Genomic DNA, 17,390 nt, shown 5'->3' on the forward strand with positions numbered 1-17,390 from the left:
CCCCTCCCCCCCCCCCACACACACCTTGAAGTAACATCCATCTTGTCTACTCGAACGGCAGATAAACAAGCGTTGTAAAATCGAAATGTCTTAGATCTTGGTCTTGAAGCGAAGACTCCCTGTCAAGACGTGTCAAAATAAAAGCTTTAAAATCACTTTGGTAGTACACCGACAGCCTACATGGGCCTAGACTACTACAGTATTACTTGATGGCTTCCCTTTTGAACGTAAATGATTGATACTGCAGGATGGTGTCCCCTGCCATTGCGCTGGCTTTCCTCCCCCTCCTGCTGACGCTGCTCATCCGATACCGTTTCTACTTTGCGCTGTTCTACCGAGCGGTCCTGGTGCGCCTATGGAAGGACTGCGTCACCGGTCTGAGCCGTGAGGAGCGGGCCTACCAGTATGTCCTCACGCATGCCACCCCCGGGGACCCTGACAGCATTCTGGACACTTTTGATGAGTGGTGCAGCAAGGTGGAGTACATCAGTAACATTGGTCCGAAAAAGGGTGAGTACTAGTGCAGTTTTAAAATACAGTATTCCCTCGTTTATTGCAGGATTTAGGTTGCAGACCCGCCCCACAAAAGATGAAATCTACAAACTAGCAACCACATTGCTTTGGGATTATTTATGATGTATTATTTTTACAGATGCATGTATTTTCCCATACCCTGGACGCTTTTTAATTTTCCACACATTCCTATTGACCGCTACTATAGAGTTCGTGCACGCGACGTTACAGTTTTCACGGCGCCATATTGCCGGTCCGGACTGCGGGAGACGTTGAACCAGAGCAGATTTTTCAAATTTCCCGAGACGTGGGTTGCTGTTGGTTGTCACAACAGACGAGACACATATTCAAAGAGGTCATTCTATGGAATACCAGCTGAAAAGACGAGAAACGATCGATGGATTTCGGCAATTAAACGTGATCGATAGTACCCAAGCAAAATACACACGACTGTTTAGCGATCATTTCAGGTAGGAATTATTCCTCTCAATCTCAAATTACCAAGAAGTATTTATAATGCCAAATTGGCTCATTTGAGAACAATACATATTTAAAAAAAAAAGAAAATAAACCATCTGTCACAGAGAGGTTTACGTGTGGCAGCGATACGCTTCCGTGTACAAAGAAGCTGTAATCTTGTCCTCTTTTTTTCCCCCCAATCGTAGTGAATGAATGCGTGTTTGTTTAAAAGCAGGGGTCATTTATTTAAATATTGGTATTTGTATTGAATACCATCTGAAAAGATTGATGGAGTTTGGCAAAGGTTTGGCCGAATACGCTTCCGACTTCACGAGCCGTCTCCCCGTCGTGATGTGGAAATTTATTCCTAATTTGAGAACACATCCAGCAACGAAGTATTTGTATGCGTCCAGACTTTTATACGCTTTCAAATTTTCCTGTGTAAATCTTGACGACTTACCAGATCCATGTGCAGGTCCAGTTGCCCAGGAAGCGAGTTAACAGTCCAATTTCTCAACGGCGAAAACATCGACTTCAGCATTAAATACGGGTCCCCTATGCCAAGTGCCTCTCATTTTTCCACGGAAATTTGTTTATTATCACTTTCTAAATGTCTAAAAATCACGTGATTTTATGACGTAGGTGCACGACCGCTATAGTCTCCTGAACACTTTTGGAACTCTAAAACAGCGATCAAGCTCTTAATCATATAGTAACACACAGCACAGCACTACACTCTGAGATCATTTTATTCATTGTAATGTTTTAATTAATATTTTTGACGCTTTTAACGCTTGATGCTCAAGTGTTTATTTCACCAACCCCAAAAAATACAGCACACACTCCAAATACTGCGATATAAACTATGTGATTATGGGGGGGAAAAAAATTCCACAATGCTCTGAATCCACAATATGTGAACCACGATAAAGCGAGGGAACACTGCAGACTGTTCGCAACAATCGATACTCACTCAGTCTCAGAGTGTACTTCAATGTAACGAACGGTACATTGCCCTGTACACCTTAAATGTGATTATTATCATATTTCCAAAGGTTTGTATTATTTCTTTGAGACCTCCAAATTTCATCCCTGCAAAAAGTTCAAATTTTCAATCCAATTTCATATATATTGCTTTGGGTAGCTGTTATGCTATTAGATATTCATATTGGCCGAGCACCTTTTTTGCGGATTACCTCCAACCCGCAAAATCAAGCACAATTATTATTATTAATTACTTATCTTTGCACTGGTATGAGTGCAAATATTTGTCCACTAACAATAAGAATTTTCATTCTTCTGCTCCATTTTTATGACGGCTGAATCTGAGGTGGACACTAAAGCCAGCTTGTGGCTCTATTAAAACCCACCTGCATCACTTGAGCGTAGGGAAGATCCTGGACCGGCTGCTGATGGATCAGAGTCCGCTGACGGTCCTGGAGCTGGGGACCCACTGTGGCTACAGCACCGTGCGGATGGCGCGGGCTCTGCCACTGGGCGCCAGGATCTACAGCGTTGAAATGGACCACAGGAACGCCGCCATCGCCGAGAAAATCATCCGCCTGGCTGGATTTGACGACGACACAGTTAGACACACGATCATTATTTTATCGTTTAATTAATCATTAATCTTACCACTTCTTCCATCAACTTTGAATGTGAGAAATTTATCGTTTTCGTTTCCATCACTCAGGTAGAGTTGATTGTGAATCCATCAGATGAAGTGATCCCACGTCTGCGCTCTGACTTTGGCCTGGAAAGGCTCGATTTGGTCTTCATGGACCACTGGAAGAAATGTTACTGTGCTGATCTGCAGGTAGCGGCGACAAACGAGAAAACCTTGCGCCTTAGCAAAACAATGTATCCATCCGTTTTCATTGCCGCTTATCCTCACGAGGGTCGCGGGGAATCCTGAAGCCTAACCCAGCTGTCAACGGGCAGGAGGCGGGGTACACCCTGAACTGGTCGCCAGCAAATCGCATTCATCGAATAATCTATTGCTATATATAATGCGCGGGCGGTCCGGCTATATCTAGTCGTAGCTTCTCGACCTCACGCACCGACTCGGACTCGTTCCCTGCCAAAGAGGTGACATTCCATGTCCCTAGAGCTCGTTTCTGTAGCCGGGGATCGGATCGCCAAGGCCACCGCCCAGCTCACATTGCACCTCCAAATCAAGAGACCATGGTCCTCAGTCGGAAAAGGGTGGCGGGGATGAGATCCTGCCCCAAGTGGAGGAGTTCAAGTATCTTGGGGTCCTGTTCAAGAGTGAGGGGAGAATGAAGCGGGAGATCGACAGACCGATCGGTGCAGCATCTGCAGTGATGCGGACTTTGTATCGGTCCCTTGTGAAGAGGAAGCTAAGTCAGAAGGCGAAGGTCGATTTACGGTCCTACCCTCACCTATGGGCATGAACTGTGCGTCGTGAACAAGAGAACAAGAACAAGATCTCAGATACAAGTGGTATCAAATGAGTTTCCTCCGCAGGGTGCCCGGGCTCTCCCTTAGAGAACGGGTGAGAAGCTCGATCATCCGGGAGGGGCTCAGTGTCGAGCCGTTGCTCCTGGGCATTGAGAGGAGCCAGATGAGGTGGCTGGGGCATCTGGTTCGGATGCCTCTCGAACGCCTCCGTGGTGAGGAGTTCCGGGCACGTCCCACCGGAAAGAGATGGCGGGGACGACCCAGAACATGCTGGAGAGACAATGTCTCTCAGCTGGCTGGGGAACGCCTCGGGATCCCTCCGGAAGAGCTGGAAGAAGTGGCTCCTGCGCATTGAGAGGAGCCAGATGAGGTGGCTGGGGGATCTGGTTCGGATGCCTCTCGAACGCCTCCGTGGTGAGGAGTTCCGGGCACGTCCCACCGGAAAGAGATGGCGGGGACGACCCAGAACATGCTGGAGAGACAATGTCTCTCAGCTGGCTTGGGAACGCCTCGGGATCCCTCCGGAAGAGCTGGAAGAAGTGGCTCCTCCGCATTGAGAGGAGCCAGATGAGGTGGCTGGGGGATCTGGTTCGGATGCCTCTCGAACGCCTCCGTGGTGAGGAGTTCCGGGCACGTCCCACCGGAAAGAGATCCCGGGGACGACCCAGGACACGCTGGAGAGACAATGTCTCTCAGCTGGCTTGGGAACGCCTCGGGATCCCTCCGGAAGAGCTGGAAGAAGTGGCTCCTCCGCATTGAGAGGAGCCAGATGAGGTGGCTGGGGGATCTGGTTCGGATGCCTCTCGAACGCCTCCGTGGTGAGGAGTTCCGGGCATGTCCCACCAGAAAGAGATCCCGGGGACGACCCAGGACACGCTGGAGAGACTATGTCTCTCGACTGGTTTGAGAACGCCTCGGGATCGCTTTGGAAGAGCTGGAAGAAGTGGCTGGGGAAAGCGACGTCTGGGTATCCCCGCTGAAGCTATTCCCCCCACGACCCGAACCGGAGAAGTGGTAGAAAATGGATGGATGGGTGTCTAGTCGGTCGCAATGTGATTTCTGCTGTTCCAAAACATGACGCTGTGTATTTTTCGATATGCTGGCCTCGCAGATGTTGGAGGGTTCTGGTCTTCTCGGGAAAGGATCTATAATTCTGGCAGACAACGTGCTGTTTCCCGGGGCCCCCAAATTCCTCAGACACGTTCGCAAGAGCGGCTTGTACGAGTGGAAGATCCACCGCGCTACACTGGAGTACAGCAAGGGTATCAGGGATGGGATGGCGGAGCTGGTGTACCAGGGGGTCAAGTAGACCAATCATCACTTGGACAGATATTAAAAAAAGGCAGAATTGAAAAAGATCCATTGATTGTCAATAAAAATATATTGAGCATCTCACTTCTTCCAGAGAGCTTGACTCAAGGACATCCGCCACAAACTTTGCAATTCTGAGGCGATAAATTTGTGAAAAGCAGTGCAACATATCTGAAAGTGTTCCTGCTGTTACGCGGTCACTTCTGTGGCGAAATTACGCCTGCTTCTAATTTTTCAGATGTCAGACCGTTGAACCTCTGTCCTTGTGTAATCCTGAAGTTCTGTCTCTCGAAGAAACTTTTTACAATCCTCCGCGTTTGTGACTTGTTGCTTATTAACTTATGTTGCCCCATTGCAAAATATCCCCTTAAATGCAACATTTTTACTGCCACTTTTCAGCCTTTTTTGTTGTTGTTGCAAATAAAAAAAAGGAACGCAGTCTTTCTTGTAAAAGTGTTTTTGCTAATACTGTGTAGACTACTGTATATTTTACATTGACGAGACGTGTTTTTATTTTTTTTAAAATGTTTTAATGGTATCCCAAGTACATTTTTAATATATACAGTAAGACAATATTGAAAATGATTTAAGTCAAAGTTTAGTTTGAAGCTGTAACAATATGACAAAGCCCGGGTGTTCGTTGGTTCAATATTTTCAATCATTATTTCCTGTGCAAAAATTTGTACGAGGAGCAACTTTTACAGTTGCAATATAATAAATATAATATCGTAATATCCGGCAATACTTCATAACTGTTTGATTTGTGGGTTTGGGGTGAAATTCAAAAGCTTCAGTTTGTCTTGCAAAACACTGCAGTTGAGGGATGATTTTTCATTTTTTTTTAAATAAACTGTATGTATGGCTAAATCTCATTTTAGGACCTTTTCCCCTGTTATCATAGCACATTTATGTATTTAGCGATGTGCATATGTTATTGACATACACTCACCAAACACAACATCACCTGCACAATCTATTGTGATCAAAAAGTGTGGTCACAAAGTTATTTAAAAAAAAAAAGTGACACTGTCATTCAAAAGCAAGCATTATCTTTCTAAAGCCTGGATTTTTTTTAATAACCTATATTGGATCTCATTAGATTATGCAAATGTGCCGAATTACATACGTGGGAAGAGAGTATCGTGTCAACCGCAGTGAGAGTAAATTGCTGCATTTCAAGCACAGTCCTGTTTTGCTGATAAGCAGAAAAACCCCCAAAGTCTTTGTCAAATCATCCACTGGTCGTGATCTTGGTCATGTCCTTCTATGTCCACCTGACAAACAGGAAATAAAAGGAAAACATTTTTTTTTTTTTAAAAATGGGCAAATTCCTTAAATTTCATTGCATTTGTGATCCATAGTGTTGAACAAATTCGCAACGTGATGCGTAAAAACAAGACACCTCATTGATCTCGCCGTCGTCGGGCGACTCATTGTAGTCATTCATCTCGTCCATGTCCTGCATGTCTTCTTCATCTTCAGAGTCCTCCTCGCTGTCTTCCTCATCTTCGTCGTCCTCCTCTTCCTCCTCCTCGTATCCTCCTCCCTGCACCCAGGAAGTCCATACGGTTCATTTATCAGGTCAATGGCGGATGCCTCCCGAAAATATGAAACCACGGCAAGCAAAACACAATCGTCTGAAACTGTTGTAAATATTAGTCGAGTTTTTTTTAACATTATTTTATTGTAGTACAACAGTCGGAAAAGTAAACGATACACAGACTATTGTTATGCCACGTGTTTCATACACCACAGTTTAAGGCATTTGAAATAAAATAAAGACATTTTGGAAGGAAATCCATAAAGAACTCGTGCACCTCCGTCATAAAATCACGCGACTTTTGTTTAGGTCGCCATATTGCCGGTCAAGCTAAGCATTGCTCAGTGGTAAGTCGGTTGGAGACGACGACAGAAATATGTCTCGTAGCACGACGCCCAGAGTCTTGTCCGATACCGTCAGATGTTTAGAAGGTGAAAATAAACGACGGTACGTGGAATAATTAGATAAACTCGGCATAGAGGACCCGTATCTAATGCCGAAGTCGATGTTTTTGCCGATAAGGAATTGGAAAGTTAACCCGCTTCGGCTTGTCTTGGACAACTGGATCTACACGTGGATCTGGTGAGTAAATTGGCGAGATTTACACGGGGAAAGTTTGAAAGCGTGTTAAAGTCTGGACGCATATGAATACTTTTTTGCGGGATCTGTTCTCATCATTCGTCTCCACGGAACGTACACGGAAGCAATTGAGGTCACACTTTAATCTCTGTTAACTCTTTGCGACAGTTTTTTTTAAATATGCATTGTTCTCAAATGAGCCAACTTGGCATTATAAATACTTTTTGCTAATTTGAGATTGATAAGGATAATTCCAAACTGAAATGAAGTGATCGCTACACAGGCGTGTGTATTTTTGGTTGGGCACCATCCATCACGCTTAATTGCCAAAATCCATCATTATTTTCTGGTCTTTTCAGCTGGAATTCTATAGAATGATCTCTTTGACTATATATCTCATCTTTTGTGACAAGCAACAGCGCAAAAGTCTCGGGTGTTGTAAACATTCTCCTCCGGTTAAATGTCTCCCACAATGTCAGGGAGCTCTGTTTGACCTGCAATATGGCGCCGTGAAAATGTTCACGCCACGTGCATGAGCTCTATTGAGGGTTGGTATTAACCACATAAGAGAAACACACCATTACCTCAAAAATAGTTTTCCCAATTGGCAGTTGATTGTTGTCCTTCTCAGCAATACTCTGCAACTAAGGCAAGAAAAAAAGAGCACGGGTCATCTAACCGTCAACTCCATTGGGTAAAACTGTGCAAGGGAAAATGCACAAATGCCAAAGTGGCAGCATCTTTAAATTCACAATATATTTTTGTCATGTTTCACGTTACTCGGCAATCTGTAATGTGTCGACAATATCAATTACATAGGTTTAAGAAAAACTCTTAGCTGTACGAATAAAATCTTCGATGACAATCACTCAGCGTGCATGTACATTACCCAGGTTTGGTGCTGCTGTTCCTGCTGCTGCAGCTCCGTCTCGTCGACGCAGGGTCGGTCCAAGTTGAACCACAGAGACTCGGTGATGCGGGGAAACAAGGAGGGGAAAAGCGTGGACATGTCGGCTTTCAAGTGGAAAGCAAAAGAGACCGCGACACTTATGCTTCACACCACCACAGCACCTCGTTTATCAACAATTACAAATGACAACAACCCCTCCAAAAAAAAAGACAAAAACGCTGTTGTACCATAATTACCACGCAATTCTCACAGTGAATTGGTATGCTAAGTCGGAAAAAACGTAATCAAACATTTCAAAAAGACATGACGGAAGCTCGGAGTGTTCAGGAAAATATGTCCGACTATTTCCGGGTTGACTATAGTTCCGCTTTAGCCGTGGCCAGAAAGTCTTCACACAAAAGTTAAAAATTGACATTTTAAAATGCATAAAACTTAAATGATATATATTTTTTGTTTTCATCGCGGTGGATAATTATTTTACATAAGGTGACTAACAACTGTCATGTTTTTTGAAGTGACTTGGGTATGCCACGATATCGTCCTTTTAAACTGTCCAAAATGTATTTTATTTTATATTTGTGGGACTCACGAAATACCACACACACACAAAAAAAAAAAATCGGCAAAGTTCTGAACACATTTAAACAAATAGGCAACGAACAAAGATTTTACTTGAGTGAGTAATTTCACACTTGATGGGTGGGCAAGGTTAGAAACCTAAATATAAGAATCAGGATCATCTTTATTTGCCAAGTATAATTTTTATTTTTTTTTTTACAAGGAATACAGTATCAAAAAAAGACGTCCAATTGACGGGGGAATACTGTTTTGTGTTTCTCCTTTTTTTGTTGTTTTTGCACTTTGCAGCCACCATATAAAACACAGCCACTGAGCAATAATTTTATTTATATATTGACAATTGTGCAAAATAATGGCGAGTCCTCCCGGTGTTTGAAATGATTAAGAGGTGGTGCAGTGACCATTGTGCAAATGCAAGAGAGACTTCAAGAAATGTCTGCATTTTAAAGTGACTAGTAGTCCGATAATCTGGGACGGTGTCAATGGTGCAAATGGTGCAGATACTTCTCAAGCACGTGAATGGCCAACATTGATTAACAACAGTGAGTCCATTAAAAATCTATAATTGGCCTGGCAGAGATGTGACATCAAACTCAAGACAAAGTTGGCAGCACGTTACAATAAAATTGTGTTTAAAAAGGGTTTAAGAAGTTCATTAAAAAGGGGAAGAAGGAAGTGAAGAAACGGGTCCAAGCTGGGTGGAACAGTTGGCGGAAGGTGTCTGGTGTTCCATGTGACAGAAGAATCTCTGCGAGGATGAAGGGGAAAGTCTATAAAACAGTGGTGAGGCCGGATTAGAGACGGTGGCACTGAAGAAACAACAGGAAGTAGAACTTGAGGTAGCAGAAATGAAGATCTCGAGGTTCTCGCTTGGAGTGAGCAGGTTGGGTAGGATTAGAAATGAGGTCGTTAGAGGGACAACCAAAGTTGGATGTTTTGGAGACAAGTTTAGAGAGAGCAGACTTGGATGGTTTGGACATGTCCAGAGGCGAGAGAGTGAGGAAATCGGTAGGAGGACGGTAACGATGGCGCTACCAAGGAGGAGAGAGCGAGAGGAAGACCAAAGAAAAGGTTGATGGATCTTGTGAGGGAGGACATGAGGACGGCGGGTGTTCGAGAGGAGGATGCACCAGATAGGCTTAGATGGAAAAAGATGAAACACTGTGGCGACCCCGTACGGGACAAGCCGAAGGGAAAAGAAGAAGATTGCAAAAGGGAAGAAGCTGTTCCAATGTTTCCATTGTTCAATCGTGCCTACCTGAGGGAAGAAGTTGGAAGCGGTGGCGATGAGAGTGTGGAGGTTCCAAAGTGATCTTTGCATACGCTTGTCCTAGTTCTGGTGGGATACAAGTCCTCAAGGGTGAGTTAGGGGTTCCAAAAATCATTTTTGATAGTCGGTTGGAGTCGGGGTTTGTCGGTTTTGGTCGCAGCACCAAGCCAGACTGTGACGGATGGACACAGGACCGATTCTAAGACTACTGTGTCGAACTGAAAGAACATCTCCCGTGGCAGGTCGGGATTCCTCGGCATCCGTAGGAAGTGCGTCTTCTTCTGGGCCTTTTTGAGGATGGACTTGATGTTGATCTCCCTCTTCAGGTCCTGAGAGACGAGTTCTCATGAAGTTGAAGGTCTCAACGGTGGACACAATTGGGCAGCGTGTGCGGCTACTGCGGCAAAGGAAACCTCCTGAAGTTCTCAATCATCTCTACCGTATTACTTAAATATGCATTTAAAAGTAATTTGTCACATCACGTCTTATCTTAAATTCTTGGGTCATTCTGCCATTTATGTGTGTATACAGCGGAGTAAACCTTGAGATAAGACTATACGACCTCACACGTAGACGTAATAAGTCCCATTATCACCTCGCTTCTTCTCTCCAGTCACAGAGGCGCACGATGGGAAGACTTTGGACTTTGGAAACGCGCATGTTGTGACAATATTTTTTTATTAAAGGGCCGTCGCTCGTATCTGGTCACGCTCCTGGTTCGTACTCGACACCGGTGCGCTTACACAAAGTTGTCTTGGGCTTCAGAACAATTTACAAAAAAAAATCAGGTAATCAATTTCCTTTATCGTCATCCTTTAGTTTAGTTTAGTTTAGTCTGAATGTTCATATTTTAATGGTGACCGCGTATTAGGGTTTTTTGTGGCGGTGCGATTTGAGGAATGTGCAGTATTTTTTCTACATTATTAAATCAGCTGTGATGATTTTCTGCATACTTGGTAATTGCAAGCGTGATCTTTTCATTTTTAGGAAGTTAAAAAAGGTAAAATGAGGTCCAGTGATGTGTGTGAAATTATGTTCACGGTTATGTTGTAAATACTTCGTGTGGCGATAACGCACCTCTTCTATTACCCGGCAGTTGTTATATCGTGATAATGAGTTAGCTACCTGGAATTTAGAACGAGCACTTTACTGGAACTTATGATGATCTCCATGAACACAAATTGTGAAATAATTTGCACAGTAAAAAAAAAAAAAAAAAAAAAAAATCGTAATAATACATTTTTTAAAAGTCATTTTAATGGTTATTTTCAATTTGACTGAATTATCTTGAGTCATTCTTCTGTTAAGGTAAATGCTCATCAGTGTTGGAAGGAGTGGTTTGCAGTTACTGCAGAAAAGGTCTGGAAAAAATTCCGAGACCCCCCTCTCAAAAAAACCCCCCCAAACAACACTGTCCCTTTTTGTATTTTTTGGGGGCAATTTTTCAATCAACAAAATACATCATCTAAATGAGGCGGCACAGCTGAGCAGCTGGTAAAGCGTTGGCCTCACAGTTCTGAGGACCCGAGTTCGATCTCGGACCCGCCTGTGTGAAGTTTGCACATTCTTCCCGTGGGTGCGTGGGTTTTCTCCGGGTGGACACTCCGGTTTCCTCCCACATCCCAAAAATATGCAACATTAATTGGATACTCTAAATTGCCCCGAGGTGTGATTGTGAGTGTGCCTGTTTGTCTGTCTCCATGTGCCCTGCGATTGGCTGGCAACCAAACCGCCTCCGATATTCAAATATAGTCAATTTCACATTTTTTTCCCCCGCAAATCTTGACTATTGGTCAGTCCTTAGTGTTATTTTCACAACTCGTTGACTAATTCACAGTGTTCAAAGTAACTCGCTCTCTCTTATGATAAAATGTGAATCGCTCAACAAGGATGCCATTTATTTGGTTTTCCAGAAAAATCACAATTTTGGCAACGTGAGGACACTATTAGGAACCCCCCCCCCCCCGCTCCCCTCTGGCTATACATACAAAAAAAAAAAAAAAAAAAGATTACAAAGGTTACAAAAGGCACATCATGAACTACCGTAGTTTCCCGTATATAATACGCACTTGAGTATATTGCGCACCCCCAAAAGTGGGTCCCAAAAAATCAGGAATATTCTTTCATATCTATATAGTCCATCCATTAATTTGTATTCATTGATATATGCAAGGCGGCACGGTGGGTCAGCTGGTAAAGCGTCGGCCTCACAGTTCTGAGGACCCCGGGTTCGATCCCGGACCCACCTGTGTGGAGTTTGGATGTTCTCCCCCGTGCCTGCGTGGGTTTTCTCCAGGCACTCCGGTTTCCTCCCACATTCCAAAAACACGCAACATTAATTGGACACTCTAAATTGTCCGTAGGTGTGGTATTGGCCTCACAGTTCTGAGGCCCGGGTTCGATCCCGGACCCGCCTGTGTGGAGTTGCATGTCTCTCCTCCCCCCGTGCCTGCGTGGGTTTTCTCCAAGCACTCCGTTTCCTCCTCCCACATTCCAAAAACACGCAACATTAATTGGACACTCTAAATTGTCCGTAGGTGTGGTATTGGCCTCACAGTTCTGAGGTCCCGGGTTCGATCCCGACCCGCCTGTGTAGAGTTTGGATGTTTCCCCCGTGCCTGCGTGGGTTTTCTCAGGCACTCCGGTTTCCTCCCACATTCCAAAAACACGCACATTAATTGGACACTCTAAATTGTCCGTAGGTGTGGGATTGGCCTCACAGTTCTGAGGTCCCGGGTTCGATCCCGGACCCGCCTGTGTGGAGTTTGCATGTTCTCCTCCCGTGCCTGCGTGGGTTTTCTCAGGCACTCCTTCCGGTTTCCTCCCACATTCCAAAACACCAACATTAATTGGACCCTCTAAATTGTCCGTAGGTGTGGTATTGGCCTCACAGTTCTGAGGTCCCGGGTTCGATCCCGGACCCGCCTGTGTAGAGTTTGGATGTTCTCCCCCGTCCTCCCCCGGGCCTGCGTGGGTTTTCTCCAGGCACTCCGGTTTTCCCCTCCCACATTCCAAAACACGCAACATTAATTGGACACTCTAAATGGTCCGTATTTGGTATTGGCCTCCATCACAGTTCTGAGGTCCCGGGTTCGATCCCGGACCCGCCTGTGTAGAGTTTGGATGTTCTCCCCCGTGCCTGCGTGGGTTTTCTCCCATGCACTCCGGTTTCCTCCCACATTCCAAAAACGCCACATTAATTGACACTCTAAATTGTCCGTAGGTTGGTATTGGCCTCACAGTTCTGAGGTCCCGGGTTCGATCCCTGACCCGCCTGTGTAGAGTTTGGATGTTCTCCCTCCCCCGTGCCTGCGTGGGTTTTCTCCAGCACTCCGGTTTCCTCCCACATTCCAAAAACACGCAACATTAATTGGACACTCTAAATTGTCCGTAGGTGTGGTATTGGCCTCACAGTTCTGAGGTCCCGGGTTCGATCCCGGACCCGCCTGTGTAGAGTTTGGATGTTCTCCCCCGTGCCTGCGTGGGTTTTCTCCAGGCACTCCGGTTTCCTCCCCATTCCAAAAACACGCAACATTAATTGGACACTCTAAATTGTCCGTAGGTGTGGTATTGCCTCACAGTTCTGAGGTCCCGGGTTCGATCCCGGACCCGCCTGTGTGGAGTTTGCATGTTCTCCCCCCGTCCCCCGCCTGTGGGTTTTCTCCAGGCACTCCGGTTTCCTCCCACATTCCAAAAACACGCAACATTAATTGGAGACACTCTAAATTGTCCGTAGGTGTGGTATTGGCCTCACAGTTCTGAGGTCCCGGGTTCGATCCCGGACCCGCCTGTGTTGGAGTTTGCATGTTCTCCCCCTCCCCCGTCGTGCCTGCGTGGGTTTTCTCCAGGCACTCCGGTTTCCTCCCACATTCCAAAAACACGCAACATTAATTGGACACTCTAAATTGTCCGTAGGTGTGGTATTGGCCTCACAGTTCTGAGGTCCCGGGTTCGATCCCGGACCCGCCTGTGTAGTAGTTTTGGATGTTCTCCCCCGTGCCTGCGTGGGTTTTCTCCAGGCATCCACCTCTCGGTTTCCTCCCACATTCCAAAAACACGCAACATTAATTGGACACTCTAAATTGTCCGTAGGTGTGGTATTGCCTCACAGTTCTGAGGTCCCGGGTCCGATCCGGACCCGCCTGTGTAGAGTTTGGAGTTCGTTCCCCGCCCGGCCGCCCCCTGTGCCCCTTCTCTCAGGCACTCCGGTTTCCTCCCAAATTCCAAAAACACGCAACATTAATTGGACACTCTAAATTGTCCGTAGTGTGGTATTGGCCTCACAGTTCTGAGGTCCCGGGTTCGATCCCGGACCCGCCTGTGTAGAGTTTGGATTGTTCTCCCCCGTGCCTGCGTGGGTTTTCTCCTCCCAGGCACTCCGGTCTCTCCTCCCACATTCCAAAAACACGCAACATTATTGGACACTCTAAATTGTCCGTAGGTGGTGTATTGGCCTCACAGTTCTGAGGTCCCCCGGTTCGATCCCGGACCCGCCTGTGTGGAGTTTGCATGTCTCCCCCGTGCCTGCGTGGGTTTTCTCCAGGCACTCCGGTTTCCTCCCACATTCCAAAAACACGCAACATTAATTGGACACTCTAAATTGTCCGTAGGTGTGGTATTGGCCTCACAGTTCTGAGGTCCCGGGTTCGATCCCGGACCCGCCTGTGTAGAGTTTGGATGTTCTCCCCCGTGCCTGCGTGGGTTTTCTCCAGGCACTCCGGTTTCCTCCCACATTCCAAAAACACGCAACATTAATTGGACACTCTAAATTGTCCGTAGGTGTGGTATTGGCCTCACAGTTCTGAGGTCCCGGGTTCGATCCCGGACCCGCCTGTGTGGAGTTTGGATGTTCTCCCCCGTGCCTGCGTGGGTTTTCTCCAGGCACTCCGGTTTCCTCCCACATCCCAAAAACATGCAACATTAATTGGACACTAAATTGCCCGTAGGTGTGATTGTGAGTGCGGCTGTTTGTCTCTATTTACCCTGCGATTGGCTGGCAACCAGTTCAGGGTGTACCCCGCCTCCCGCCCGTTGACGGCTGGGATAGGCTCCGGCACTCCCCGCGACCCTTGTGAGGATAAGCAGCTAAGAAAATGGACGGGATGGATATGTCCAGCATGCAATTTACATTCTGCTGCAGAGCCATGCGGGTTGCTGTTCTGGTCTTACTGCTGAGCATTTCCAGGGGCTCTCTGTCTCAGGACAAACTCAACATGTGCATGGACGCCAAACACCACAAAGTGAAGCCTGGCCCGGAGGGTAAACTTTACCTTCAGGTGATGGACGCAATAATCATATTTCTGTTTTTAACCGCCAATGACGATGACCGTAAGCAGCCACGGCGTCCTTGCTTTTGTTTTCAGTGCGCCCCGTGGCGCGACAACGCGTGTTGCACAGCCAACACCAGCGTCGAAGCCCACGACGACAACTCCTACCTGTACAACTTCAACTGGAACCACTGTGGCGGGATGAGCCCGAAGTGCAAGAAGCACTTTGTCCAAGACACCTGCTTCTATGAATGCTCACCACACCTGGGGCCCTGGATCCAAGCGGTGGGTCCCGCCAAGCTACTTTTTGTTCAGTCCGCACATCAGCGCGGACCCAAAAGACGGGAAGTAGAAATCACGGCAGGATTTGATACATTCTTGCGTTTTTTGTTTTTTTTTTTCCGGGTGAGTTCAGGTGGATCAGTCCTGGCGCAAGGAGCGAATATTAAACGTACCTCTGTGTATGGAGGACTGCCACGAGTGGTGGGAGGACTGCAAAGACGAAGTCACGTGTAAGGCCAACTGGCACAAAGGATGGGACTGGAGCTCAGGTGTGTGTCGCGGGCCACGTTGTCGTTCCGGTTTTCCCTCAAAGCGGCGTTACGACTGTGTAACAAAAATATCTACTCATCTCATCATTTTTACATTCACCAATTTATGAACCAGTTCTGGAATCAAAAATCAAGGGTAATGCGTTTTTCAACCGTCAACACAAAAATGCTTGTAATAGCTCAACTTTATCATTTATGATATGTGACAATTTGGAATTTTGCCACAGATTTTTACAAGAATCACGGAAATTCACATTCTAGATTTGGCTTCGCGGGCCACATAAAATCATGTGGCGGGCCGGATCTGGCCCCCCGGGCTTTGAGTTTGACACCTGTGTCATTACTAACATGACTCTTTTACCGTGTCATGCCCTAGTACTCGTGGAAACGCATGTAAAATCACAGACCCTGTAATATTTGGACCTACATTAAGATGGAATCATGTATCGTGCATGAAAATCAAAACAATTATTATTCTGTATTCCAGGGATTAACCAATGCCCCAAAGGCAGCAAGTGCAGGAAGTGGACCGACGTGTACCCAACGCCCAAGTCCATGTGCGAACAAATCTGGTCTCAATCCTACCTCTATACGACGCACTCCAAAACATCAGGGCGGTGCATGCAGCTGTGGTTCACCGGGCCGAACCCCAACACTAAAGTCGCTGAGTATTACATCAACGGCGCTCGGCGACAGAGCAGTTTTTCAGTCGCGTCGCTGCTCTTGCTGGCGACGTCGTCGCTCTCTGCCCTCATCTAAACAGATCGGGCCTTCTTCCTTGCTTCTGGACAGATCAATAAAGTTGATTTCAAATCTAGCGTCGACCGTATTTTCTTTTTCAGGTTTTCCGTCTGCAAACTCACAAATTAGGTAAATGTTTAGAGACGACTGTAATTCCCGTCCTCCGGAGCCCACCTGGTTGTAAGCCTCACCCGCTACATTTGTAAAGGAAATACCATTTGGTATGTATGTACGCCGCAGGTGTCTAAAATCCGCAAGTACCCACATTGAAACACAAGATATTTACAAGGAAAGACGGTACACAGAGAGTTTAACGCTAACGCTAGCGTGGGGCTAACGCTAGCGTGGGGCTAACGCTAGCGCGTCGCTAATCATGATTGTCTCTATGTGCCCTGCGATTGGCTGGCAAACAGCTCAGGTTGTACCCCGCCTCCTGCCCGTTGACAGCTGGGATAGGCTCCAGCACTCCCCGCGACCCGCATGGGGATAAGCGGCAAAGAAAAGGATGGATGTACTGTGTAAATTGCCTAACTAAAGCCATATACATAACAGCTGTTGTTGACAAGAGCTTTTGGAGCTAACGTGACACAACTTTCCGGCCAATGAGCTGCGACTTTTTTCACAGGCTTTCAACCCTGCGGTTTCTGCGGTGATGCAGCTAATTTGCACATTTTTTTCGAACGGCCGCAAGGGGGCACTCGAACGGAAAAGGTGAGACCAGTGGAATATATTTGCCGTGGTAGTGACTTATACCTGTACGGCCTTGTTAGCGCTGCGCTAACGTGTTACTGCCGTGTCTCAGTGATTTTTACCGGTAAACGTTTTTTTTTTTTTTTTTTAACCGGCCCTGTTAGCGTTGCGCTAGCATTAGCGAAGCGCGAGTGTTAGCGCAATTTAGAGTGTCCAATTCGTGTTGCATGTTTTTCGGGATGTGGGAGGAAACCGGAGTACCCACCCGGAGAAAACCCACGCAGGCACGGCGGAGAACACGCAAACTACACACAGGATCGAACCCAGGTCCTCAGAACTGTGAGGCCAATCCTTTACCAACTGATCCACTGTGCCATTTTTGCTTGAAGCCATCTCATTCATTTCCACACTGTTTATCAATCAAAAGGTCAAAAAGAAGCTGCGTAAGTTCTTCCCGGCTGACTTAGGGTCAGAGGTGAGGAAAGAAATGAAACTATATTAAAATTTCTGACAGTTTACGTCAGGTATTACTCTCTGTGATTATAAGTACTCCAATAAT

At 46.3% G+C, this 17,390-nt stretch overlaps 3 protein-coding genes across 3 annotated transcripts; 2 read left to right on the forward strand and 1 right to left on the reverse strand.

Annotated features, from left to right (window-relative positions):
• Positions 1 to 248: 248 nt before the first annotated feature.
• tomt (transmembrane O-methyltransferase) lies at positions 249 to 4,702 on the forward strand. Its single transcript, XM_061828542.1, has 4 exons — positions 249 to 510; positions 2,362 to 2,558; positions 2,666 to 2,788; positions 4,505 to 4,702. Exons 1-4 carry the CDS (start codon positions 249 to 251, stop codon positions 4,700 to 4,702), a joined length of 780 nt encoding a protein of 259 aa, XP_061684526.1.
• A 533-nt stretch (positions 4,703 to 5,235) lies between these two features.
• On the reverse strand, positions 5,236 to 8,091 carry anapc15 (anaphase promoting complex subunit 15). Its single transcript, XM_061828550.1, has 4 exons — positions 7,713 to 8,091; positions 7,408 to 7,467; positions 6,107 to 6,250; positions 5,236 to 5,978 (listed from the first exon to the last, which is right to left on the reverse strand). The coding sequence occupies exons 1-4, from the start codon at positions 7,830 to 7,832 to the stop codon at positions 5,931 to 5,933; spliced, it is 372 nt and encodes a 123-aa protein (XP_061684534.1). The 5' UTR covers positions 7,833 to 8,091; the 3' UTR covers positions 5,236 to 5,930.
• Positions 8,092 to 10,012: 1,921 nt separating this feature from the next.
• Positions 10,013 to 16,182, forward strand: folr (folate receptor). The gene is made up of 5 exons (XM_061828543.1): positions 10,013 to 10,370; positions 14,723 to 14,858; positions 14,946 to 15,134; positions 15,265 to 15,400; positions 15,888 to 16,182. Exons 2-5 carry the CDS (start codon positions 14,727 to 14,729, stop codon positions 16,157 to 16,159), a joined length of 729 nt encoding a protein of 242 aa, XP_061684527.1. The 5' UTR covers positions 10,013 to 10,370; positions 14,723 to 14,726; the 3' UTR covers positions 16,160 to 16,182.
• The last annotated feature ends 1,208 nt before the right edge of the window (positions 16,183 to 17,390 follow it).

This window comes from Syngnathoides biaculeatus, chromosome 8, assembly GCF_019802595.1.
Source record: "Syngnathoides biaculeatus isolate LvHL_M chromosome 8, ASM1980259v1, whole genome shotgun sequence".
NCBI lineage: Eukaryota > Metazoa > Chordata > Actinopteri > Syngnathiformes > Syngnathidae > Syngnathoides > Syngnathoides biaculeatus.